This window comes from Ailuropoda melanoleuca, chromosome 1 (genome assembly GCF_002007445.2).
Source record: "Ailuropoda melanoleuca isolate Jingjing chromosome 1, ASM200744v2, whole genome shotgun sequence".
NCBI lineage: Eukaryota > Metazoa > Chordata > Mammalia > Carnivora > Ursidae > Ailuropoda > Ailuropoda melanoleuca.
The window spans coordinates 45,974,393-46,001,892 of NC_048218.1; the positions used below are offsets into that span (position 1 = coordinate 45,974,393).

A 27,500-nucleotide genomic window follows, 5' to 3' on the forward strand; every position below is an offset into this window, starting at 1 on the left:
CCTCTTGGCCCCATGATAGCTATTATTTGGCTTTATCTGCCTAGATAAGTGGCAGAAACCCACAGTGTCTGAAAACCAGTTTGTTTTTTTAACCACCAATACTACTTAAATAAAACTTAAAATAATGTGAAAATTTTCAAATAGGTTACATGGCAAATAAATGTCCTGAAGTACGTTCATGTATGACTAGTTCTCTTAAAAATGGCAGACAGTTTTAAGAGTTTTCATAATTTTAAGAATGTAAATGAATGTCCAAAAAGAATGACATATGGTCACATAAAGCAAGGTGAAACTCTGGGTTTGACAAAATCGGAGTAAACCTTGTTGAAAAGATAATATATTATTACCTAATGTTGTTCCTGGGGTCTCAGGTCTAAGAGTGACAGGTTCAAGAACTGTAGCAGGAACTGCCCCCAAAATACAGTAAACCAAAGAAATTTTAAAACACATGAAAAATCAGAACATTTATATCTAAACAAATCTACTTGTGTATCAATCCTTCCACAAAAACAAAGGAAAAAAGTTAACCTCCTAACTGAAGGAATGAGTAGATGATTGTTCTTTGAAGATTTGGCCAAAGTATAGTCATGGTCTTAGGCTTAGCCTTTGAACTCTCATCTTAAAGGAGTCAACATGAAATTATCCGAGGTTTTAGCTAATGGATTCTGAGATGGAAAACTCCGCACTAGAAAATATTCTTATTCATTTACCTAACATACACTTAGAAATTGTCTTTTAAAAATTCTGATCAATCTGTAGTTCTACAAAAGCTGAAAATGTGCACTTACTATGTTTAAGTAAACATGGATATAATAAACAGTTAATAAGTTTGAAACAGATATAAAAGTTAATCATTGAAGTGGACTACGTTGATCATTCTGAGAATTCATCTATGGAAAGAGTCTGAGAACTCTATCCAAACCATGGCACATAAAAGAGCAGAATAAAGATGGTCACTCAGTCTGTAATACTCAGTAGATCATCTGTCTGGCTGAAGCCCAGATAGAGAAATTAAAGACAATTGATGTCTCTGTGTCAAATCTAAGCTCCTGAATTAGGTCCTCAAAATTTTCTTTCAGTTGGCCGTCTGGGTTATTCCAAATGCAGCATCAGCAAAAACTTTGTTTTGGCCATCTGAAAGCAGGACAGTCTGTTTTAGGCACACTGGACTGCCATTGTGGCTAACTCCCTACCACCTTACATGTCTAGCCGTTCTGCCTTGGTTCACTTTTCCCTCCATTCATTGAAATCCTGTAGTAGGCCCAAGGTCCAAGTCTAGGCGACCTTTATCTTTTCCTTTGCAAGGTCAATATTTAATGTATCATGCAAACATATACCCAACTCTACTCTTTTAGAAAGTCTCCCACAGCTGGCATATCACCCACAATTGCCCATATTGGCGCAGAAATATGCAAGGAATTTAATTTTTTGTTTACTTGAACTGAATATATTGGCTCTGCTAAAGAACCTTTATCATTAAAATTTGAATGGAAGTTGATAGCAAGAAATATACTAAGTGCATATCAAAGACGACTCTCACATAAAGATATTCTGGCACCAAATATATCACAGCTGGTCACATTCTCCAATACCTGGGCAAAGCAGACATTCCTGACCATGCCTCATGACCTCGCACCTAGAGCCACTAACAGCTTGGCACTGTTTTGGGTTTCCACTAGGATAGACTACTTGGGCTCACCCGTAAACCAAGGAATCACACATTTACCGGATTTGGTCTGAGGCACTTGAGGGCTTGGTGTAGTTTTAGGTCTGGGACGAGGACGACGGGGTCTTTGTGGTGTAGTAGCTGAAGAAAGAAAAGCTTTGTGTTACTCTAGGTCCTAAGGCTCTGGATTCTGAAGAGAGGTTTTTCCAAGAGTTGTTAGAGTTTCAAAAGTTACAGGAAATTTCTTGTAATTTAATATTTTAAATCCTTTTATGACAATGTGTCTTCTTTTTTCATTGGTGGTACTTTGGAGGCAAACTCATGTATACAGTTGAGTTGTTCATTCAAGGCATGAAGATTAGCACTTATAATTAAACACTCGCAGAATTTCCTCATTGGGGAAAAAATGAGAAGGAGGGCTCAACGCTGTTGCAAGGGAGGGGTAGTTAGGGTCACACTGAGGAAAAGGCTTATAATTTAAAATTTTGGATTTAGGTAATTTCCTATTTGTCAAGTTAGTAATAAAACATGTCATTGCTTGAAACACCAACAAAGAAACATACCATGCAAATAGTTTTTTAAAAACTTAGCAACCTAGACATGCAAAGGAGCATAAGAATAAGCTGATCAGCCTAGATAAGAAACAGATCCCAATTTGTTTTTAAACTTGGCTTTAACACAGAACGCTGTTCAAGGAAGCACAAGATAACATGACAATGTCAAACATACCAAATGGCAGCAATGTTTTGAATTAAGCTAATGTCTGCTCTCATAAAAACAACAGGAAACTTGTTTTTAAGAGGCTTCAGGATTTTTCAGATGAAGTGACTGAATGGCAACAGAGGATGAAGGTGGCTGTCTCATGAAGGAGGAAAAGCCAGGCGATGGAGACTGAGTGGAATGTACAATGAGCAGCAAAACCATTTGGCGAATTGCACAGAACCATTACCTAATGTTGTCCCAGATGTCTCAGTTCTAAGAGTAACAGGTTCAAGGTCTGTAACAGGAACTGAAGTAATAAAATAAGCAAAAGAGGTTTTTAAAAAATGTATAAGGAGCTATGAAATTCACTTCAAAATATATTTTGCCAGTGTAACATTTCATCTAGAATTATTACTTTATTCTAGATGAAGTGGACTGCGGAGTGAACCGTGTCTCCCCCAAATTCCTATGTTGAAGCCTTAATTCCCAAATGTGACTGTATTTGGAGATAGGGGTTTTGAAGAGGCAATTAAGGTTAAATGGGGTTGCAAGAGTAGGTCCCTAATCCATTATGATTGATGACCTTATAAGAATAGAGACACACACAAGGGATGCTCACACACAGAGGAAAGGCCATCTACAAGCCAAGGAGAAAGGCCACAGGAGACATTAAAACTGCTGATACCATCATCTTAAATTTCCAGCCTCCAGAGCTGTGAGAAATCAATTTCTATTGTTTAAGCCACCCAGTCTATGTCATTATGGCAGCCTTAGCAAGCTAATACTAAGGGAAACCAATTGTTTTGTCCAGATGTGGCTAAACTATAGTTCAGGACATCATCTCATGAGATAGTCATTACTTGTAGTCTCTATTCAGCACCACAAGAGGGAAACAGTTCTACTAGTTAGTGCTTGATTTCTTGTATCTAATGTGGTAGACTCTAGAACATTTTTAGGCTTTTACTTAAATACTTTCCTAACCATCTTGAAAAGCATATAAATGACTAGCTTGCACTTTAGTGGGTGCTGAATAAAGAAAACATCTACTATGTTTATCAAATTATGGTTGTGACCATTACATAAGCAACCAAAAATGGCTATGATGACCTTGCTGAGAACTCAGCTTTGGAAAGATCATGTGACTTGTGTCCAAAGAAAGGTACTCAAGAGGACTGGGTAAGGGGCACCCACTCAGTCTGTGGCATCCAGTAAAGAAAGGATTTATGATGCTTGTGAGAACAACATTGGACTCCTGAGTGGAGTATTCAAGCCCTCCTTCAATTTCTTGTGGCATTATCCAAATTAAGAATCACCAATAAGAGGTTTTGACTGACACTTCAAAGAAGCAGAACCTTTGTTCCTCTGGTTCCCTCTATACATATCCTATTTTTTGTTGTCTTTGTTCTCACCTGTCCACTTATACAAATTCTGATGTGATGTCAAGACTTAAACTCCTTCCCTGATATACTGAAGTCCAAAATGATGCTTCAGTTCTTTAAGACTTTATATGATAAGTCTAACAGTTAATGTTGAAATACCCCCCAAAATCTTCAATTTGCAAAAACATCCTGCCTTATTTTCCTTCTGTAGGCTTTTTATGCAGAAAACGGTTCTGTGTTCAACTAGCCTGAAGACAAAGTAAAATGTGTGTCCTACTACCCTGAACTAGAGGAAAAATTATGTACCTTCCAAACATGTACTTCTTGCCAACCCTGAAGGGGGAAGGACTCTTCATGATTCCCTCACTAGAGGGTATGTGGGTTTACACTTTCAATCAGTAATAGGCTCTCAGTCTCCTGAAACCAAGGACTGAGCTTTCATCTGGTATAGTCCCAAGTTCATCTGGGCTTGGTTTGTGAATGAAGTGTCCGTTGGGATGTTTTTGGAAGTGGAAAAAGATAACATTTAGTTACTTTAAAGTTTATGGTTCTGCAAATTATGAGCTTTAAAAAAAATTCTTTGTTTCCTACAGCTTGACATATTTTTTTTTGAGTTTCATAAAATATAGTTTTCTAGTGTGAAAAATTTGCCCCAACTATGCTACTGTACCTTCTTCTGTTATTGATACATTGGGGGCAAAATTGACAAAAAACGAAGTTATTAATTCAGAGAGTCAAGATGGGTATTTTTTATCATATTTTTTAATATTTTATTTTTTAAAGTATTCTCTACACCTAATGTGGGGCTCAAACCTGTGACCCCAAGATCTAGAGTCACACACGCCACTGACTGAGCCAGGCAGGCACCCCTTTATTATATTCTCCTAGAGTCCCCGGACTGCATTATAAAGGTTAAGAATCATTTCTAAACTATGGTGGAGAGTAAGGGGTGGTCAGATTCACCCTAAGGATGGGGTTTACTATTTAAACTTGTTATCCTTGGCCACATTATCTGTCAGACAATTTACTAAGAACATATTACTCAAAAGTTAACAAAAAAAAAACAGGCAGATAAAAAAGGTCTATGTACAACGGATATATTCAGAAACTTCCTTGTCACAGCTTGGTTAGCATAGATCAGGACCAGGTGCTCACATGAATATATGAAATTTGCCTCAACAGGTAATTCAGATTCATCTGAAAATAGAAGGCAGCATGAAAAAATTTTTAAGTAAGTTACTGGGCAGGAAGATATCCCAAACTAGATTCAGGCATGAATCTCTTAAGAACAAGCAGTAATTTGTTTTATGCATGTTCAACTCAAAAGATAAAGAATGTAAGTGAATGGCAATGAGTGGAATCTGTTTGACAATGAGCAAAAAAAGCTCTTGCTGAAGGTCAGAAAGTGGCATTACCAAATGCAGTCCCTGGAGCCTCTTTCATAGGAGTGACTGGTTCAAGGACTACAGCAGGAACTGACCAAAAATAAAAAAAAATAAAAAAAATGAAATGTTAAAACTTTTATACAATCTCAGAACTGCAGAAATAATTGTACCTAAGTAGTAATGCATCTAGAGTACAAAGGAAAAACTATTAACTTTCTGAGCTGAGGGATATGGAGTCTCTCTGCACTTGGGTACCAATTTATCACTTAGTAGGGGTTATCTTTGTAGTAGACAATTGTCCCTGTGAAGTGCCCCTGAAGTGTCTCACTCTTTCATGATCCTAATGTAAGTAATGTACCAAAATAGACCATACCAATCTTGCTGAAAACTCTTCTTTGGAAAGAGACAACAAACTTTGTGTAACAGGATTAGGCTTTTAGGATTAGGATGGGGCCCTTAAGAGAGCAGGATAAGGGACAGGCACCCAGTCTGAGCTATAGCAGGGTAAACAGGGAAAGCATGACCATATACAGATGCTGATGATTCTTATGTGAAATTCAAACTCCTAAGTCCAACATTCAAAACACCTTTCAACTGGTCCTTCGGACCCATTTCGCTGTAGCAGCCTCAATGAAATGTTCTGATCAACACTTAGAAGCCTGACAGACTCGACTACTCAGAAAAGCCTCTGCCTCCCCTCACTGGCCCTCCACACATGTCCTTCTTTTCCGTACTTCTCCATCCTCTTTCTCCCCAGTCATCCAAATCTACAGTGATTTCAGCACTCAACCCTTCCTAACTACTGGCCAACCCTGGTTATCGTTTCTTTAAACCAAGGTTTGACAAATTATAGCCCATAGGCCAAATCTCACCTATGGCTTATTTTCATATAGCCCATGAGAACTAAGAATGATTTTTCCCCCATTTTTTAAGTGGTTATAAAAGAAAAAAAAACAAAATATGCAAAATATGCTCACAAAGTCCCAAATATTGATTATCTAGACCTTTATAGAAAATGTTTGCCAACTCCTGCCCTAGACCTCCATTATGACTTAACTTTGTAGTTAACAAGACATAATCTCTATGTCTGAAACCAATAATACATGTTAATTAATTGAATTCAAATTTTTTAAAAATGGAAAAAAAATGAAGTCCTAACAATAGTGCCTGCCACATAACAACCAAACTTCCCTATTTACTCAAACATACATTTGTTCTGTAGGTATTTCATTCTTCCACATATGTTCAATATTTAAAGGATGCATAGAATTGAATGAGAAATCAAACATTTAGAGAGAAGATTCTGCTTCACAAGCGTAACAAATTCAGCTACCGCCCAAAGCCCTCCAAGCATGTTCTCGCTGGCTACTCTAGAGTAGAAGCAGCTGCTAACCCTGACTTGCTCCTTCGCTTTCTCTGGACCCCACTGGATGGGCTTAACCAGGATCTACCCATTTACCCAGGTCAGTCTGACGTGCTTCAGGACTCCCTGTGGTTTCAGGTTTGGGATGTGGATGACGAGTTTGTTGAGGCACTTTGGGAGCTGAAGGAAGAAAACCTCAGGTTAACAGAGTGTTCTCAGTGCTAGAAGCTGTGGATAGGAGTATACTATTCGTCTCCATTTCAATAACTGCCTCTTTATGTCATTTACACTACTCTGAAAGATAAAAGTCACACAGAAACATGAGTTTATATATCAAAGATAGTCTCAAAGGGATCTCTAAATGAAAAAAGTTCTAAAACTACTGAATTATGGTGGTGGAGAAGGTGTAGAGTGCATTTAAACTAATGATGGCCTTTACATTTATTAGCATTGAGTACATTTTCTATTTCACTCTTTACTCAAAGAAGACCACATCATTATCTAAAATGGCAAAACAAAAACAAAATCATGCACAAAATAAAAATACAGGAATTTAGACCTGCACAAGAATTATGTCACACTGTAACAGCTGTGACAATACTCAGCTTAAATCAAGGATAGATACCCTCACCCCAACCCCCATATGTTTGAAACTCAGACACAAAAAATGTGATTAACAGGTTACATGGAGGTGAGATGCCATAAATTCAAATGCATCACATTGCAGACATATATACTAGACTAAGTTCATACTATTTTTTAAAAGTTTTAAAACTTTTTAAGACAAATGAGTGGCTTTAATAGTCATCAATATACTAAGAAGTAACTGAATGACAATAGAAGATGACATGTGAGTCTTGTGAAGCAGATGAAGGTGATGAAGTGGGTTTCAAACGAGCAGGAAAAGCAGATGCTGATGGACATAATGAGTCATTACCTAGTGTGGTCACGGGAGCCTCGGTGCTAAGTATAACTGGTTCAAAGACGGTGGTAGGAACTGACCAAAATCAATGAGAGAAACCAAAGAGATTTTTGTGAATGCAAGAAATGTCAGAAAATCCATTTTACCAGTAAAAATAATGCTTCTAAGTCTTCTAAGGGGGAAAGAGCAGGAAAAGATGGCTTACACTATGCTTAATACCAAGAGGCAGGAACTGTGGGAGTGGGAGGAAGAAGGGGTGCGGAGTAGGGGGCCCCCCCAGGGTCTGTTTACCACACATACTACAGATAGCCAAAATGAAGCGGAGACTACACTTGCTGAGAGACTAAGTCCTTAGTGAAAAGAATGGCGTTTGATATAGAAAGGTAAGGAAGAACCTCTGTTTGTGATACTATATTAGACTAGGTATCCTCAGAATTTGGGGTCCCAACTGGGGTAGATTGCTTGAATTCCTTAAACTGGAAACCACATATTTACCCAGTTTGGTCTGAGGTACTTCTGGATGGGGTGTGGTTTTAGGTTTGGGGCGTGGACGACGAGGTCTCTTTGTTGTTGTAGCTGAAGGAAGAAAATTTAGGATTAATATAGTGTTGATGGCTTCATAAACTCTGAATAAGATGATATAGCTAAGCTTTCTAAAATTTGTCAGTTTGAGTGGAGAAAACTTTGTTACTTTGGTTTGATATTTTCTCCTTTAGTCTATTAATAGGATTCCTTTCAAAATTGAGAGTTTGCCAAAGATTAAAAGTTACAATTTTGTGTAAGAAATGAAGATGAGGAACTATCATTTCTTTGAAAGTTGTCCCTAATCCAGAACTGGTTACAAATTGCTCCTAAAATATGATGATGTGGAAGGAGTTTAAACTACCCTAGAGTACTCACTTCTAAGTATGATTTAAAATGACTAGGCTTGGGCAAATTTTTGCACTTGGTAACTTACTAGATTAAGCATACAAAAATTTGTTGAAACATCTGTGAAATGAAAAAAAAGTTAGGGAGAACTTCAAATACAGAAAGCAAGACGCCTCAAGAAAATTCATGGTATCATAATCGATACTGTGTTGGTGGTCTAAGGAGGGGATATATGGAGAATCATATTCAGACCTTCGCTCTAACCACCAGTATTGTTTAAACAGAGACTCGGATTGACATGGTGCCGTCTGAAACTGGGATGTGGGGCAGATAGTGGTCTTTAAGTTCATACACATTTCTGTTAGGAAGCTTTTTATACTGTAAGCTGAATACTGCAATAGGATGATAACAAATTATGACATCATCATCTATATAGCACCAGAGAGAACTCTGACAATGAATAAGAAAAAGCACTTGCTAAAGGACATAAAGGATCATTACCTAAATATGTCCCAGGAGTAATAGGTGCAGAACCTGAAGCAAGCAACAATCAGAAGTAATTGGAAAAAAGAAATGTTAAACACATGAGAAAATTCCTCAAACTCTCTTGAAAATGACCTTCACTGGTTCTACAGCCAAAAAGCAAAAATTTTAAAGTTCTGAGGTGAGGGTACAAAGATATTTGTTCTTATGAAACAGTTATATCCTTAGTATCTCCACACTGCTCCAAGTTTTGCTTGTTTTTATATTATCTGATAACACAAAAACAATTTAAAAAAACTGCTTAGAAAAATCTTTAGGCATCTAAGTAACATTATAATTAAAAATTATGAGAAAAGAATGTGAAAGTATAATTTATTGGAAAACAAGGCCCTAGGTCATGATGGGTGAAATAGTTGATATTTTAAAGGATATACTGTAATAAATAACCAAAACAGATACTTTTATTTATTTTTATTTATTTATTTATTTTTGTGGAGAGCCCAGTTTGGAAGAAGACCAAGACTTCTGTCCAAACAAAGTCATATAAAAGAACAAGCTACAAAAGGTCATTCAGTCTGCAAAACTTGTCAGGGCATTTCTCTGTTATCAGGACAGAAAGGGCCTGACTCCAGGAGGATAGGAGAGTATGCTGTAGCCAATTGGCTTAAATCCTATCATTGAAATCAGGCATTCAAAGTCCTCCTCATGGACCTACCTAAAAGTGGCATCACTGACCAAAATTTCTGAGCATCAGCTAAGTGAACATTGTCTTTCCCCTTTCTCCCAATCAGGTTGCCCTTCTAATTCCTATCTTTCTGCTGTCACCCACGCATATGGTCCTCCGTGCCTCTGTTTCTGCTATTCCTGCCTATCCCTGAAACCCATCTAAAAGCTCTAGAAATTTCGAGGTCCACATTACATTTACTGGCTTGTGACTCTTTTACTTCTCTAAGAATTAACTATGTGTCTGAGAGTTGGTCAAACTCAATAAATATGCTGCTTCTGCCCATATTCCTTTATATCTATTTATGAACAGTTTCTATATAAGAAATTTCTTTCCTCAACCAAGTGAAGTCATTTGTTATTTCTAAACTATTTTTTCACAGATGCTAATGTAGCACTTAATAAAATTTGTGACCAAGTGAACTAAATATGCAAGTTAGGTCCTTAACTAGGTAAGTTTTTGATAAACGAGAATCAAAGAGAAAAAAATAACTTTTCAGAGAAAGCAAATAAAATACAAAGGTACCAAGAAGATACCAAGCAGCACAAGGAAATCATAGTTATTTAACCAGAGCTCTTATTACTTAGGACTTCACACTGAAGGGTCCCAAGAACTATTAGGTGGCAAGTTAAACTGCCACGCAAGAATCACATTCCACAGGGTTCCACACGTACCAGGAACCACGTATTTACCTAGTTTGCTCTCAGATGCAGCTGGGCTCGGTGTGGTTTTATGTTTGGGACGTGGACGGCGTGTTCTTGGTCGTTGTGATGTTTTTGGAGCTGAAGAAAGGAAACTAGTTAATGTTGTCTTATAACTCCAGAAATTCAAGAAAGGATGATACACGGGTCTAGGGTTTCTAAAATTCAGCTAGATTTTCTAAGTCTTAATAAATTTGTCTCTTTGGTTTTGGAATTTTGTCATCTACACACAAGAAAATTTTTTGGGGGGGGGTCCACTGACAGTTCTTTTGAGAAAGAATATATAATGTTATTCTAATAATTCAAAAAGCTTATTATTATTGGTGTCAGATTTTCAAAAAGGATTCTGACCTCAGAAATAAAGTATGTCCACATCAGAGGGAACCTAGACTCACCTGCTTTTGGGAGATCGTACTTAGAAATTATTTGGCTGAGACATACCTCCCATTAAACATTAGAATAAGCATATTTCCTAAAATCATTGATAGAAAATAAAAATGCCCTATCTTAACACAACCTTCTTTCAATGTCCACAGATAAAATTGTCATTTATGGAGCAGCCACTCCCAACTGTATTTGAAATTTAGCTTTACCACAGAACACGGAGCAGAATCACAGGCTCTGTAAAGCACCAACAAAGCTGGATAACATGGAAGATAGATGCTCTATACTAGCTGCGTACAGGCTTAACCAAGTAACGAACCAAGTAACTTATTTTAAACACCTTCAATATTCAAAATGAAGACTAGAGTTGAGTGACAAGAGAGGGCAATGAGAAAATCTTAGAAAAAGAATACCCCTTGACCAAGATAGTAACAGAACAGACTAGACAATGGGCAGAAAATGCACTTGCTTAAAGACATAAAAAGTCATTACCCAATGTTGTCGTGGGAGTCTCAGTTCTCAGAGTTACAGGTTCAAGGTCTGAGGCAGGAACTGACCAAAAGCAATAAACAATGGAAATTTAAGAAATATATACAAAGAAGGAAAATTATCTTAAAAATGAATCTTCTTTACCCTGTAATGTTTAAAAAGCATTTCTGAACACGGTAAAAATAGTACTTGGTCTCTAATAACTAGCTGTGTTCTGAAATCCATTTATCTCACAAAACAGGCATACCTCTTGTATTTTGCATCCCTATGAGGCCAGTGAAAAGCTTTTTTCTGTATTTAATTATCTGATTCCAACTACATTGGAAACCTGGTTTCAGAAACATCTCAGTGGTTTTTTAATATGTATTTTAAATTACTCTGAAAAACTGCAAAAGCTTCTGTTAGTATTTGGAAGGCTTTTACCACCATTGTTATTTGTTTTGAGGAACTGTAATGGTGGTGAGAATCTTTAAAAATGTTCTCAATTAGCCTGTTTATTGGAGACGTGTGACAGTTATGCAAAAGATAAACTTGTGCAATGGGGTACTCGATTTCTCCGTTTTTATTCATTTGAAATGAATAATTTGGAGACAATTCAAGCGGGCAATAGAGATGATTAAGAAAAAAGTCTGAAGAGTAATAATTCAACTTTTTGTCTATATAAATATGATTCCTACAATTCTATAATATTCTGAAATGATTGAATTATGCATAGATCTGAAATTAATTGTGATTTGTAACTCCTTGGATTTAAACTGGCGTCTCTATTTTTCATTAAGTCCAGAGGACTAAATGTAATGTTAAACATCTTATCATGAAAACACCGTGATCATTTGTATGGAGATTGCCCTTCGGTAAGACATCAGAGCAGAGTTGGTTTAAGCCACATCTGACAACATCTTCTGACCTAATGGAAAACATGGCCTCCAGAAGAAATGGAGAAAGTGAGCACAACAGATACAACAATATCCCAAACTGATTGCATTCAACAAAAAAGGGAACCCCCGTTTTGCGTGGAAATTGGTGTCACAAGATGAATTCATTGACAGAAATGTCCAGATTTGAATAGTACGGAATCAAAGAGGAAAGGACTTCTGTGAGAAAGGGACAATTTGGTATTGCCACAAGCCCCAACCAGCTTTTCAACTGTTCCTCTTCCATAACCATAAATTATAGACACATAAAAGCAGAAATCTCAGAGATTTCCTGCATTGCAGGATGGATGCACTCTCAGCCCCAGTGACTCTTGACAGCGTCAAGTGCTGAGCAATCTGACTGCCTCTGAAGGTGATCAAAGGAAGAATGACATTCAGGGGTTATACCCTGAGCAGCAGAAGTAAGAATGCCTTTGGATAAAAAGTTCCCTGTTGAAAATAATAAACAATTTTTGGAAATGAATAAGATGATGAATGACCATCATATACATAAGAGAATATAATTAATGACAGAGATGAGAGGGGCGAGCTCACAGAAACATCAACCGAGAGGAAGACACCATTACCTATGGTTGGGGAGGGAGCCTCCGTCTCAAATGTAACAGGCTCAAAGACTGCATCATAAAAAATAAACAGATATAAGTAAGAAAAGTAAAGAAGTCTAAACTTTCAGGTGCTCACTGATGCTTAATTCATAGGATACAGAACCTGGTTTATTCTAGGTTGATATAAATTGCCCTCTTCATAAGCTTATTTATTATGAGAGATACTCTCCTACTAAATCAGAATTTTGTACTAATTGAAACCTTAGGAGAAAATTTCAATTGCAAAACAGTTGAATTTTTAGAACTATTATATAAATATCTTCTTATTTCATAGGAAATCACTTAGGTAATAGTTGCTGTTTAAAACACCATTAAAGTATTTTAGAGGAAGCCAATCTCTGATTACGTACTTATAAAGCATGAACACAGTGTCAGCCTTCCCAATCTTACCTAGTGGTGAATGCTAAGATCACTTTCAAATGTGTTGCAGATACAGAAAAATCAGGCTTCTATTCATTACGTACTCAAATTCAGAAAACAAAGTCTAAAAATGTTAAGAAAATTGAACCTGTCAGCCTATCAGATGTGAAATTCACTAACTTCATACACGTTGGTTTGTTCATTTAACAGCTGGTGTGGTTACTTTGAAAAGATAATGAACAAAATATTTGGGTTTCTATGTTTTATACAGTATGGCAAATTGTAAACATTTTCAACAACATTCCCCAAGAAAAAGCTTCTTAACTAAAGCATTGGAAATTATGCTTTACCAGGTTTAGTTGGTGGCATATCTGGTTGTGCTGGGGTTTGGGGTTTAGGAAGTAATTGCTTTGGTGGTTTGGAATCTGAAGGGGAAAAGTTCCTGTAATTAGCATCATAGTAGAGCTGTGGATGTCAAGATTAGCGTTACTTACACACCATTTTTCTAGTTATAGATCAAGGCAATGAAAGTAGTGATTACCAGGCTGGATTTGAGGTGCATCTGGTCTATGTGTGGTTTTAGGTCTTTTGGATGGTTTTGACGCTAAAGAGAAAGGTATTAAAAATTAGCATAATGATCATGGCTGTAACTGTCATAATTAAAGACACATACGCTTGAGCAAGATCCTATATAAATTCACTGGATATACAACAAAATTAATTCATGGGGTATGGGAAGGATGGGAAATGTGTCCATTTCTCCTGATTTTTCATTTCTTTCAGAAATGCTCAAAATGTGCCTTTGAGCAAAGTAATGAGAACTATAATAAGACTTTTTTTCTGTATAAGTAATTTCAGAGATGACAAGCACAAGACTTTTATTTCTTAATTGTAAGGTTTTTCAGCATAAAAATAGTAAAGTAGAAATTTGAAACTTGCTTAGTAGGAGACATGAAAAGTAATTCATAAACACTTTATACAGAAGTTCACATGGCTACAGATTTCTGGAACTTTCCAAAGTAAAGCAGATTTATTGTGAAAATGAGAAATTATAATGAAATAGTAATAATCAAATAGCATTAGTACCCCAAACAATAAAACAAGCTTGGGACTTCTAATGTTCTCAAGTTACAAACATCACACTGTTTTCATATTGGACCCTAGAACAAGAATGGTCTTTATCCCTCTAGTTATCAAAATATACTCAAAAACATTCTTCAAAGAAACAGAAAGCTGAAGAAGCCATTATTTCATGCAGCTTTTTAAGAGCGAAAAGATCTTACAAGTTGAATGAGTAAAGCAATGAAATGATAATCATGGCACTGGAAGAAAATTTCACCATTTGCCAAGTCCAGGATGAGCACAGATGTCCCTGTCTGAGAAAGAGTAGAAGGTTTCCTCAACAGAAGGACACGAAAGGACAAAGGGTTTGTGGGGAACCAGGAAGTTGCGTCCAAGACCACAGACCTTCCTTAAAGAAGCACACAGGTAGGATTCTTCTAGAAATCTCCTATCTTCAGGCTCTTCAGACCCAGATAGGAAACATGAGGAAAAGCATGGGATGAAATTGTGATGGTGTGGTGGAACTGCGGCCATGCCTGGGTGGAGAGTAGGAAAAGCAAAAGTGACATTCCGTGAAAGCAAGCGGAGGAGAGTAGAATTACCAGTTGTGGGCACCAAGAGCTCCGGGGGTACCGTAGCAGGTTCCAGAGCTATGGAAGCAAAAAGCAAGAACACTAATTATATCAAGAAGCAGCATCTTGAGGAAGGAAACATTACTCCTCATTCTTAAGCCCTACTTTTTCTGAATGTTATTTTCCCTTCTACTTTTCCCATTTACCCCTCTTCCTCTTGTTTTTCCACACCCACCTGCCATAATACGCATCTTATGTGAAACTTCTAAGGTGCCCTACTTTAATAATCCACTTGGCGGGCCAGCCTATTGCTATGTGTACCTAACAGTTACAAATAAAAAATAACAATATATCATAAACATAGGAAGGATAGATACTTAAATATAAAAATCAACTATACTGGTTCTTAAAGCCCAGCTATTTAGGTAGTAGGAAGCTACCGTATCAGAAGCTACCATATTCCATTTTCTATGCTAATTGGAACCCTGAACATCACATTTACCAGGTTTGGACTTGGGCACATCTGGACTAGGTGTGGTTTTAGGGCGGGGGCGACGACCTGGTCGTTTGGTCTTTGGTGGAGCTAAAGAAAGAAAATTAGCTAGTTAATACAAGAGCAGTAGCTCTAAACACTGACAACAATAATACATATACCTTAGAAGCACATTTAAGTCCTTTGGCTTATCGTGGGTATATATCCTTCTGTTTTGCAACTTTATATCATCATTTACCCAGTTAAATGATTCTTCCATTTTGAGATGGAAAACTCAAAACTTTGTAGAGCTTAGAGAAGACAGTCTCCTGAAAGTTTTGAAGGGGTATGTTTAACAGGAACATGAGAAAGGCACCTTTAAGGAGCCACTAAGTGTACAAATTAAAATTTATATGGCCTAAGATTCAAAAGGAGTTTTTCATTTAGCATTTAAAAGTTCACAGTTTAACAGCATGTATAAAAAGTCTTTGAATTCAGAAATTATTTCAGGCAAGACAACTTTTTAAAAATGAGATACAGTTTATAAAACTAAAGAATTTAAATTTCTCTGCAAGTAAGAACAAAGCACACCCACACCCACACACATGAGTATCAATGGATGAATCCACTAATGTGAGCCTGTTATGAAAGATACCAACAGGAAAAGAAGAATGAAAGCTCACTCACTCAATAACTGCATTACCTAATGTTGTCGAAGATTTGGTTTCCAGAGTTCCAGGTCCTAAGAGTGCATGAAAACCATCAGGAAGAAGTCAAAATCAAAGGAAAAGTGATAAAACCTATTTAGATATGACAACTCCTTGATTTCTAATTACAAAGTTGAGCAATTACATATAAATGGTGAAGCTTTTATCCATGTGAGATAGCCCTTTTTAATTTAAATAGATTCCTGTGTTTTTAGACGAAATGAACAAAAATGTAGTCCTGTCCATTAAGTTTGGAAGGAGAAATGGAAAAAACAAACAAACGAAGGCATGATTCTCATTTGGAAGACACGAATGCAATAAAGTGGCCAACAGTTTGTTGTGAAGGAAAATACAGGTAACTGGCTGAGATGGCAGCAGCAGAGCACATTCTTTGCTCTGTTGAAGAAAAAGAAGCTATAAATATTGGGGTTAGTTTTCTATTTCTCTTAATGAATTGCCTAGTGACACATCAGGATATCTAGATCTGAAACGATCCTACTACTTTTCAAGAAAATCTGCAAATGTTAGAGTTTTGAAAGTAAGATAAACACCTCTGAATGGGAAAGCACAAAAATGTCTACAAAAAGAGGGAAGCCAGGGTCCTGCACTGGAAACAACTAGGTTAAATCAAACTCAGGACTCAGTGCTCAAAGGCAAGGAGGGCGACACAGAATGTGTCCGATTGAAATCAGTAGGGCTTTCACAGCCTCCGCTTAGTTCAGCACAAGGCAAGAGTGTATCTTCTGACCACAATGGCTGCAATAAAGTCCTGAAGGACAATTAAGAAAGTTTTAAAGAGAGCTCAAGCTAAGGACAAAATTGAACATAAAGGGTGCTAAGAGAAGAAGTATCCTTCTCACTTATTAAAGGAAATTTCATTACTTAGAGCTGACTGTGAGGATGGTAGAGTCTGAGGTTCTGGGGCTGCAATAAAACAATTATCAAAGGCCATGCTGAAGATCACCAGTTAAGACAGAAAGTAAACGTCCTTTACTCTAAAAGCTGTTCTCTCACTGGTGAACAATCAGGTTCTATGGCTTATTACACTAAAGATCAATCACCCCACATCCTTTCCACAAACCACAACAAAAGTAAGAATTGAGAATTCTGTTTTTTGTTGATTTTTAGCTATTTTCTCCACTACCCAATATTCTGAAGATTCCTCCTAGTGCCCGAGGAGATACTGATTTAAGGGGAGGTCAGGGTAGCCTCTCCAAGGTTGGCCAGAGCCTCCCATCACCTGCCATTTTGTTTTCACGTAAGATAGTCAGGTTCATCCAAGGAAGTGGGAAGAGGCAACAGACCCATCAGATCTCTAACCAGGTCTGAGATATGTTACCTTTGGATGATTTTCAGCCAATACTCATACTTACACACACACACACACACACACACACACACACACACACAGAAGAATCGAATATATGGTCTAAAAAGGTAAAAAGGGCCTCAAGGGTTCATCTGGTATTCCTCATATTTACTAGCATCTATTGCTGGTGAACAAATTGGTTAACAAATAAAATTTAGTTCATTCTGGTTAGCAAATCAAAGAAGTTAAACAATAATCTCAGATCTCATCAAACACTGAACAAATTAAATAACAATATTATTTAAATATTATTACTAAATATTCTGAAAGATAACAATCCTTCCAATGTTTTTCAAATTGGCAGTAAGTAAATGATACTTCGTGCTGAAAACAGGTAGGTTATAATATCTGTCTGGGCTTTTAAAAAGATCATCTAATAGATTTCTTATTCTATAGAACAAAAAGAAGTCTTTTCTTTCAAGAAGAAAATAAAAAAGGAACCCAATTTTTGAAACAGAAGAAAAAGTGAAGATTTTTTGCTGTTTTTTTCTTACAGAAAGAAGTTAATTAAAATGGCACCCACCAATCAGCTTAAAACAACTTAATCATTTTGTCACATAGCTTTTATACTACATTTACCAGGATGATGTTTCTGGACTAGGGGCTGTGGAAAGATTTGGGGAAGTAAGTTGAGACTCTTTAGTATCTAAAAAATAGAAAATATACCAACAACAAATATTGCAGGTAGAGAATTTTCATTTATTCTGAAAGCAATGTATAATAGGTACAGGGTGTCACTGAAAGGTGGCATTGTTCATTAGCATGTCTGTGGCCAAAAGATTTTTTTTTAATTTCTCAAGAATTTATCCAGAAATAGATTAAAGCAGATAAATGGCGAAGCCAAAGTGATATATCAGATTGAAGTACACATACCAAGGCAAAAATCGTGTGTGTGTGTGTGTGTGTGTGTGTGTGTTGTGTGTGTGTGTGTGTGTGTGTAAGAGAAACAGAGAAAAAGAGAGAGAGGTCAGGAGGAGCCTGGGTGTCTCAGATTCTACAGGAGATAGGGTCAATAGTGTCAATACATTAAATATAATAACTATCAAAAAGTCTGTATCTGAAAATAGCAAAGAAAAATTCTTTTTGAAATTTTGAGGCTGTAATTTATGTCTTAATTTCTACCAAGTTTCCTTCTAAAACTGTGAAAAAGTAAAATATGCTACCTGTAACATCTTTTAGAGTTTACAAAGATTAAAGAATGTGGTCTTAGGAAGAAAAATCTGCATTTTTGAGTTCCTGACTGAAACAGAGACCAAATAGGCATGGAGCCTCATCAGTTAAGCTTCCAATTCACCTGTACAGAGAAATACTAAAGTCAGGGTTTATTAAAAGCAAATACATTTTCTGACAAGATTTCCTCTATTTTATAATTTTAAGGTATTATGGATGAAGGAATAAAAATATTAAGCGGCATGCAAATAACTACCCCACTCACCTCAGCACAAAAGAAAAATACACCTGGCTCACAGATTTTTGACTAGCAATGAGAAAAATTTACAATTCTATCCATTGAGTCAGAGAACTGTGTAAAAAAAACACCTATAATTGGAGGTCTCTTTTTTTTTCTTAGTCTGTTAAAAGCCTGAAGAGCTGAATGTCACTACCACCTTAAAGATGAACTATGAATGAAGCAATTCTCGTTGGATGAGGCAGACAAGTTGGGACGTGGTAGATGGTGGGATTTTCAAGAAAGCAGTGGATTATGCTTTTAAAACAAGCCAAACCCAATGTGGGTTTTTACTCGTTAGTTTAACCACAAAGGAAAACCAAAGGAAAAGCAATCTGCATGGAAAGTGAGATGGAAAAATAGCAGCAGCCCATGAGGAGAGGGCTGGGGAAAGCAGTGAAGCACTCAAATAAGAAAAAGGTTTTGGTCGTTTATTTGCTCTCCTGAACCTTGGCTAGGAACAGAAATCTTCCGCAGAGCTATAATGGTGGCCTGCCTTAAAGTAAAAATAAATACATTTTAAAAATCTAGAATCCAAGCACTGGTCTGCAGAGATCTGTTACTCTGTGTTGCCTCAGACCACAGGAGGGCAACTTGAGTTGATATAATTCGGGCACAGATCCTGAAGTCAAGTCCTAATACCTGATGCGAGGGGGAAAAGCGTGGCTATTCTTAGGTGATCAGAAGGTAGAAATCAGAGGAATATAAATTTACTAGCTTCCAAATAAGTTGCCACATGTTAAAAGAAAAGATCAAATTAGAAGTCTCTTGGTTCGAACAGCTTAGAATAAGAATACATCCTCTCCCCTTATTCGTATGAATGAATTTCTTCTAAACCTCTCTTTAGAAACCAAAGAAATTACTAATGTAACTAATCATGTTTAAACTGTTAAGAACATCTGAAGACTTTTTTTTTCTATTTTCAAATTTTATCTTGTAATAACAGAGATACTTAGATTGGAGGGACATTTATCTAAATTTGATGGTCTAAACATGCGGTAATATTTTGCATCCTGCTTGGTAGTAGCCCTCTCTTCAAAGTACAGCATAAGCATAATAGTTATTACCTTATTCCAAAGCCCTCTAAGCATGAGTTTTAAATAAGTGTACATTAAACCCTTCTCTCATATAGCTGTCGAAGTTCTTTGATTTAAACTGTTAGGGCTCTTGAATTTCATTAGTTACGCTTCTTTCTCCAAATAACCCCTCTGAGTAAGAGCACTTCATTCCATTTCTCTGACTTGGAGACCTCACCCATGGCCACAGTGTCCACTACACTCCCTTTGCCTAATCCCTCATCTCCTCCATTCTGGCACCTATACCTGGAAATCTCACTACCTCTTTAAAGGGAGTCCTGAGAATTCTTTTTCTGAGCAATTACATTTTTCTTCCTTACCCGTTTCACTGCAAAAAAACAAATCATGCCCATTTAAGTAGAAATGTTTTGTTTTAATGATCCTACTTTGTAAACACCCATTAATGCAAAATCCAGAGGACATGATAGTGAGAATAACCCTGGAGATAAGGGTTTAAAATTTGGATGAAAATGATTTGTACTGACAGAGCTCCTGTATATAAGGGGATACTTAGAAGTCAACATTTAAACTGCTGTAAAGATTCTGGATAGATAGAAAAAAATGAGTTTGGTCATTCAATATGCCCTGCCACCTTATGCAGGGGATTGTCTCTGTTTTTAATTACGTAAATGAAATAACCTCTCCCTGCAAAAGAGCCTTCTTTTCTTCAGCAAAACATCGTTATTATCTCCTGAGAAGTAAACAAAAGTCAGTGTTCAGAAATCAGCTTCATTTCAGAAAGAAGTCATGGAGCATTAGGAAAATCCGACCCTTTCGAATCTTGCCGCTGGAGAACTGAGAAGCCCTAAAACAAGGGCAGAGCTTTTAGGGGATGGAAACACTTCCCCTTTTCAGGCTGAAAGGCTGTTGTTCAGTGTGATCAGAATTCCAGTTCATTTTGGTATTGGAAACTATTTCGTAGTCCTAGACAAGGGAGTCCTCAATCATTCCCATCCCTCCGTATCTGTATTTTCTCTGTGATGGTCATGAACAGAATGATCCACCCAACGGCTCAATGCAACGCTGTGATAACATCAGAGGGGCTGTTTATAATGAGATCATTTCATTGCATTTTTGCACTTTACATGGAAAAATTGTATCAAATAACAAAATATAAATCAGAAGTCCTTGCTCCAAAGAGTGGCATGAAATAATTTTTCAATCCTACTTTTGGAATTAAAAAAAAAAGTTCAGGGTAATTACCAGGTTTGGTGGGTGTCCCTTCTGGGGTGAGAGGAATTTTAGGTTTCAAAGAAATAAATTGTGCTTTGCTGGGAGCTGGAAAAGTAAAGAAAATAATCAACAAATCAACATTTAAGCATTTCAGTGTCTAAAACCACAAAAGGAAAACCTATACTCTAAATGGTATGAACCCATCATCTTGGAAGGTTTTTGGAAATATTCCATTGAAAGACTATTTCACAGACCAGCATTTAATGGAAATATGGTGATAAATTTTCATCTGGTTCGGAAAAACATTTCAAGAGTGTATTTGAACTAACAGAAATAGCATTGCTACAAATAGCCACAATAGCTACACAAAGAAAATTATTCTAATCCATTATTTTTTTAAAAATCAGAATAATCATTTTGCCCTCACTTCACATTTCTCAGCCACACCCACGTCTTTAAGCACTAGAAAAAGGCAGCTCTTAAAATGAAGAGTCACTGAGAGGTATAATGCCATGATCTACAGTATAAAGAAACTCTAATATCATAATAGAATACTGTTCTCCCAAAGGAAGCCTGAAGTTGAACTTGTGGGCCTCCCTCAAAAAAAAATGGAGGACTGTGTTTGAGACTCCACTACACATACACTGACTGAAGCAAGACGTGGAGGCAGCAGTGGGTTGCCAGCGTGCAAGGTACAGGATGGTACCTGAATGCTGAGTTCAGATGCACTGACTGTGGGGCCAACTATCAAAAACCACGGAAGCTACCAAGCTGCCAAACTCACTGAGATTCTCAGTATTGCTACAACGATCCAATGAGAACAGAGACTGAGACATTACAAAGCTAAGGCACTGGATTTTCACGGTCAAATGAACTAACACATCTACCAAGGACATATCATTACCCAGCGTTGTCCGTGTAGGTTCAGGGCTTTTAGGAATTTTAGGTGTAATTGTTCCAGGACTTGTGGTTCTTTCTGGTGATGGAAAGGAAAAAAAAAAAAAGGTAAGATATCCTAGAGAAAATAAAATGATATCGTCCCAAGAAGAACGGAATGACCCTTTTGAAATCCTGCCATATGCAGCTGTCAGTGTTTACAAATGCAGTGAGTACAAGTTTTAGAAAATAATTTGTAGGTTCAGTCATAGTAGTAAAGGCTACGAAAAACTGTATTTATTCTACCATGGGATAAGCAAAACTTGATTTGTGGAGCACGATTCTGAGTGTATTATTTGACAATGAAAAATATTACCTCCAAAGAAGCTAGCTGTACCATGCAAATTCTGTGCCATCATGTATGTTTCTGTCATTCCCTCCTCCTTCCAATTTGTCTGAACCCTACACATATTTTGAAACTTACATCCTCAACTCCTTCTTTTTTCTGAGCTTCCCCACAAGTATTATAGTCTCGTAAGCAGATTGTATAGTTTTATGTTGATCTATTCTTTATGCCGTATGACCTTTCTAAGATTATAAGCAATTGGACAGAGGGAGTCATGGTCTCTCCTGTAAGCCACTGCCCCTGTTCAAAGCTGAAAACACAGCAGGCACCCAAAACAAGAACAGTCAGCCTAATAAACACCTCAATAGACATTTACACCAAGGAAATGAATTTCACTACATATCTTACTAACACTGTGACATGAGGACCCATTTCTGGGTTTATACCAAAATTCACATGCAAGAACATCACTGACATAATTTTCAATAAAGTCTTATTTCAAAATTGATTTCTGTTATTTTGAATTATTCATCTTCAGTTAATTCCATATTTTATAAAGAAACTTTGATCTATAGAATCATATTACCTCTTTTTATGATAGGGAGATGGACATTCTCTATTTGGAATTAAATATCCTGAGAGGTTAAAGAGGCAGTTATTTACCAGGTTTGGTTCTTGGTGTTTTGGGCCTGACGCGTCGTTTAGGTGTAGAAGGGATAGATGTAGTTTGCTGAGCAGCTGAAAGAAGATTTCATATAGCTTTGATAAATAATATGTTGCAGGGGCCAATCAGGTTATAACTGTTCATTTGTAAATTTCCCGAATACAAGAACTACTTTTTATTTCTTTGTATCTCCGGAATGCCCAGCACTGTGCTTTATACATAGTAGGTGCTCAATAAATGTGTTTGGGCCAAAATGAATTAAGTATCTATCTAAAAACTGAAGGTACATTGTTGAGCTAAATATACGGGGAAGTGGGCACTCTCGAGGGATTTAAGAACACAAGGTAGAGTTAAGAACTCAAAAGAAAATTTACCAAACAACAGGGGAAAGTACAAATATTTGGGATTTAGAGAATGGAAGTTCAGAACTACTGTAACTCTGTAGCTCATGACTAGCCTCTGCAGGAGTTAATGAACTTCATTATTCAAGTAATTTTGTATTACAGAATATAGGCTGGGTTACTTCTCTTACCCATCTTTCCTCATTGCAGAACTGACTTGGTGCTCTTTATAGTTAGACTACTTTGAGAAAAATACTCTGACCAGGTGGTATCTAATTGTGCTAAATAGAAAGGAATATATTCCAAAATAATTATCATCTGTAATTCCACTGCAATTCTCTGGTAAGAAAAGTTGAAAGGATTACAGAAAGAAAATAATTCTTTAAATATATGGACACCAAGATTATGGAAATTCTTTGAGAATTATCACAAGGCAAAGTATATGACAGATAACCCAGTTCTTGGAAGAATTTCATGGTAGAGAATGAACGGAAATATTTGCTCTTGAAAATATTCTGGCTCTCCAACAAAACTGATTCTTTTCTTGTCACTTTATCTGTTCTTTCAAAGTACACAATTTAAAAATGTCATTAGTTACCAGGTGTTGTAGGTGGCATTTCAGGACTGGTAAAGATTTCCAGTTTTGGAGGAACAAATGCTGTTTCACTTGGAGCTGAAAACACAAACACCCCACCCACCAAGTAATTCCAGTTAAAATGAGGTATTTTAGGAGTTTTAACATGCTTTTAGATGGTATTACAGAGCACATGCTACACGTATGTGATTAAGAATGAAAAATGCATGTAGTCTTGAAAGCTGGTGGATGAAATCATGATTTAAAGAAGAGAAAAGGTCAGAATGATAATTGTTCAGTGGCTGACTCCGGGCAGGCTCAATGCATGGAGGAGAGGCATACAAGCCACAAACATATGAATGAGATGGGGTGATATGGATGGTGAAGAGGTCCATGCAGTTTTCAAAGCTTTTCATTCCTTTAAGGATTGAAAAAATGATCATCTATTACAGTTCAAAAGAGAGAGAGAGAGAGGGAGAGAGAGAGAGAGAACGCCCAAAATGGATCATAAGATGCCTGCATTACGGGAAAAAAAATATACATTCAGAAGTAAGAACGAAATAAATGATTAGCTGTGATGGAATGAAATGGTCATTTGGAAGAATGGCATTCACATGGATTTTCTTTTGATGGAAAACAAAGTAGGATTTTTCTGTTAAAAACATTACCCAGTGTTGCCCTTGGCTGTTCAAGAGTTCTAGAAGTTTTAGGCGGGACAGAATCCAGAAATGGATCACTTGTTGCTGTTGGAATAAATGTCAACATTTATAAAAGCGGAAGGCCCCAAGAATAAAATACAAATTCATGAGTAATAAATTATGCCTCATATGGGGAAAAGTATCAAGGACACTTGAAAGAGAACTGACCAACATTTTTAAACTAGTGATTCATTAAGAGCTGAAGATGTATGCACTTTTAAAAACATACATACTTTAAACATTAAAAACCATGACAAAAACAATGTTGCATATATTCAACTTGTTTTCAAGTGGTTTTTCTGGCTCCTCGCCTTTGTTAACTACTAGCTGAACCCACCCAGCATTCTATTTCATTTTTCCCCTTATTTTCTATTTAAAATTATTTGCCTTTATCATGGCACAAATAATGCTGAGATAAAGCTAAATATACAAAAAATACCAGATATATATCTATGTCTAGCAGAGACCAGTCATATTTACTCCGAATCTCTCAGTACCTAGTTTAGTAGATGCTTTAAAAACACTTGCGAAAAGGAACTATTAGATTGAGTTAAACTCTTTTGTAGAAGGATCTGTAAGTGAATGTCAAAGTTTAGACCCAACTGAATTTCTACAGACAAGTGAGTGACACAACTGCTGTAGAGCAAGATTTCTCACCTCGGCACCATTGCCATTTAGAGCCGGATAATTCCTTGTTGGGGGGGGAGGGGGACTGTCCTGTATATTTGCAGGGGTTTGGTGGTATCCCTGGTCTCTACCCACTAGGTGTCAGTACCACCTTCCCCAGCTGTGACAATCAAAAATGTCTCTAGCCCCTGCCCAACGCCTAGAGAAAAGTCATCCCCACTGGAGAACTACCGCTCTACAGAAATCTCTCTAAGACTCTAAAACCTTCTTAGAATGGTATTGATGAGAGAGCACTAGGCTGTCACAGGACTTTGGCTCAGTGGCAACCACAGCTATCTGCATCTCCCACGTGTGGCAGAGCTTATTATTGAGTGATATAGACAAATAATCGCTCAGCAGGGAATTGGGGAGCATTCGCGCCCCTGACACACACCACCATTTCTCTCCTGCAGAGCTCTAACGAGTGCACTTTCTCACTCTGCAAAAATTAACGCGAGAACTAGGCGCAGTGCTGTCAGAATTATTGGGCATCCAAAGAAAGCCTTGAGAAGCTGGATATACCTGTGTGGGATTCTGACATTTCAGGCTCATCTGATGTCGCAGGGCTTGAGAAAACATCGTAAGTTGCTTTTAAAAAGAAAAGGTAAAACAAAAGAGAAGATGTTAATTTTGATTAATGTTAGAAGATTTCATGACATAACCTAATGCTGGTTACAACACAGTCTTACGTAGGTGCTAGTGAGCGTTGGCTCGGGGCTACTGGTCTTGTCACTAACGTGTAAGCCATCGCTCAGACTTGCCTCTGGTCTTTCTTCCCCTGAACTACAGGCTTTCCTACAGCAAGCCTCGACACTGGCTTTGAGGGGGATGTGCACGCAGCGCTATATATTTACGATGAAGCGGTGCCAGCTCTAAATCAAAGAGCCTCAAAGAGTATAAACATATATGAGTCAGAAGCAATGTGAGGAGAGATTTCCAAAGAAGGAAAAAGCAGTCACATTGAAGCTCTGTGCACTGGGTCTATTGCTTAGTCTTCCTACCTAGTAAAAGTTACCATCATGCAATCTGCACTTGTCAGTTTGCACAACACTTTCTCATCTATTGGCTTATTTAGCCCTCTCAACATCCCCGAGAAACAAGTGAGGTAGACATCATCCCCATTTCCCAGATAATGGGATGATATCTCCGTTTTCTAGACAATGAAGTTGACATTCACAGCAGGGAAGATGTTTGCCAGTGGTCCCACACCGGGATCGTCAAGTTTAGCATATTTTCCATCCCATTAACAGGAAGAGCTGACTTAAGACCAGTGCCCTCCTCTTGTACCACACCTCCTGCCTCTTTACCTGGAAGCAGCTTTCTCTCTATATTCCTCGTGGCCCTTCTACAGTCTAGGTGGGTTTAGGATCAATTTCATATACTACATAAAATAAACAAAGCAGGGTGACCTTAAAAATAACGATTGCTTTTAACACAGGGATAAATTTCATGTCCACATAAGAGATGAATCCGCAAGCAAGAACAGCATCAAAATAAAAATGTTCTCTTTTCGGCACAAAGAGCTGTCCCTATGGTAATGAGAGGTGTAGAGAAAGCATTAATTGTTATGAGGTAGATGTTACTTTCCTTACCCATTCAAAATGGCTGTACAAAAATAAACTAAAAAGGCAGGAATTCACAGGAAAATTTACTCAGCAGTTACTTTAAAGTGACACTGTAGTGACCTTGAACCAGTGCTAGTTGAAGATCTAAGGAAGGTAATATCGCATCGTGGGACACACTCTGGGACACAGAGAGGCAGTCTATACCGCACCACACACGAAAGAAGCAGGAAATAGATTTCAGTTTGTGAAGGGCAATCTACTGCTTTGTAAAATCTTCAAAAACAGAACGCTATGAGTCATGCAAATGTTCTAAGAGAAGATCCATTACATTGTAATGCAAAGTTTTCTTGAGCCTAGCTACAATCTTAAAGGGTCAGATAAGAATGACTAACCTTTTTTTTTAAAAAAAAAGATTTTATTTATTTATTTGAGAGAGAGAGTGCACGCGCATGACCGGGGGCGGAGTACAGAGGGAGAGGGAGAAGCAGGCTCTCCAGGACCCCAGGATCGTGACCTGAGCCCAAGGCAGACACTTAGCTGAGTTGCCCAGGCACCCCAAGAATGACTGACCTTTTAAAGTACAAAAATGTTGGCAGTTGCTGATCCAAGGCTTGCTTTAAGCCTATTTCAAGTCATGGATCTAGCAAAGTCAGCTCTGATTCTGAACAACTTACGAAAACTTTACCAACTTAAACTTCTCATACCAGAAATTATGAATAAATAGTTTGGCTTTTATTTATATTGCTGCTTGCTTTTGAAAAATGCCACAACTATCTGTTACTGTCCCATATTTCCCTTCTATCTGGTAACACTGAACCAGCTTTCCTAGATTCTGTACTTGTTGTTCCAAGAGATATTTATTTACCCTCTTCTTACTTTTATCCTGGAGGTTCCAAGACCAGCTGCCATCTTCCCTCATGTTAT

The 27,500-nt window shown here is 37.3% G+C and overlaps 1 protein-coding gene across 17 annotated transcripts in view; it reads right to left on the reverse strand.

The window, feature by feature from the left end:
* Window positions 1-27,500, reverse strand: part of ABI3BP (ABI family member 3 binding protein) — a 241,368-nt gene that overhangs the window by 84,639 nt on the left and 129,229 nt on the right. For 12 of the 17 annotated variants that reach the window (XM_019797315.2, XM_019797321.2, XM_034657442.1 and 9 more), the window contains 22 exons: window positions 25,534-25,599; window positions 24,316-24,390; window positions 23,672-23,746; window positions 22,732-22,806; window positions 21,751-21,822; window positions 20,877-20,951; window positions 15,778-15,816; window positions 15,105-15,185; window positions 14,633-14,680; window positions 13,510-13,572; window positions 13,319-13,393; window positions 12,570-12,617; window positions 11,072-11,131; window positions 10,187-10,276; window positions 8,789-8,821; window positions 7,913-7,993; window positions 7,433-7,492; window positions 6,592-6,675; window positions 5,163-5,222; window positions 2,616-2,675; window positions 1,727-1,807; window positions 348-407 (listed from right to left, as the gene is read on the reverse strand). In XM_019797315.2, the coding sequence (XP_019652874.1) occupies window positions 348-407; window positions 1,727-1,807; window positions 2,616-2,675; window positions 5,163-5,222; window positions 6,592-6,675; window positions 7,433-7,492; window positions 7,913-7,993; window positions 8,789-8,821; window positions 10,187-10,276; window positions 11,072-11,131; window positions 12,570-12,617; window positions 13,319-13,393; window positions 13,510-13,572; window positions 14,633-14,680; window positions 15,105-15,185; window positions 15,778-15,816; window positions 20,877-20,951; window positions 21,751-21,822; window positions 22,732-22,806; window positions 23,672-23,746; window positions 24,316-24,390; window positions 25,534-25,599 (1,461 nt within the window). The remainder of the gene's footprint in view (window positions 1-347; window positions 408-1,726; window positions 1,808-2,615; window positions 2,676-5,162; window positions 5,223-6,591; window positions 6,676-7,432; window positions 7,493-7,912; window positions 7,994-8,788; window positions 8,822-10,186; window positions 10,277-11,071; window positions 11,132-12,569; window positions 12,618-13,318; window positions 13,394-13,509; window positions 13,573-14,632; window positions 14,681-15,104; window positions 15,186-15,777; window positions 15,817-20,876; window positions 20,952-21,750; window positions 21,823-22,731; window positions 22,807-23,671; window positions 23,747-24,315; window positions 24,391-25,533; window positions 25,600-27,500) is intronic. The other 5 variants (XM_034657432.1, XM_019797316.2, XM_019797325.2 and 2 more) reach the window with 5 other exon arrangements.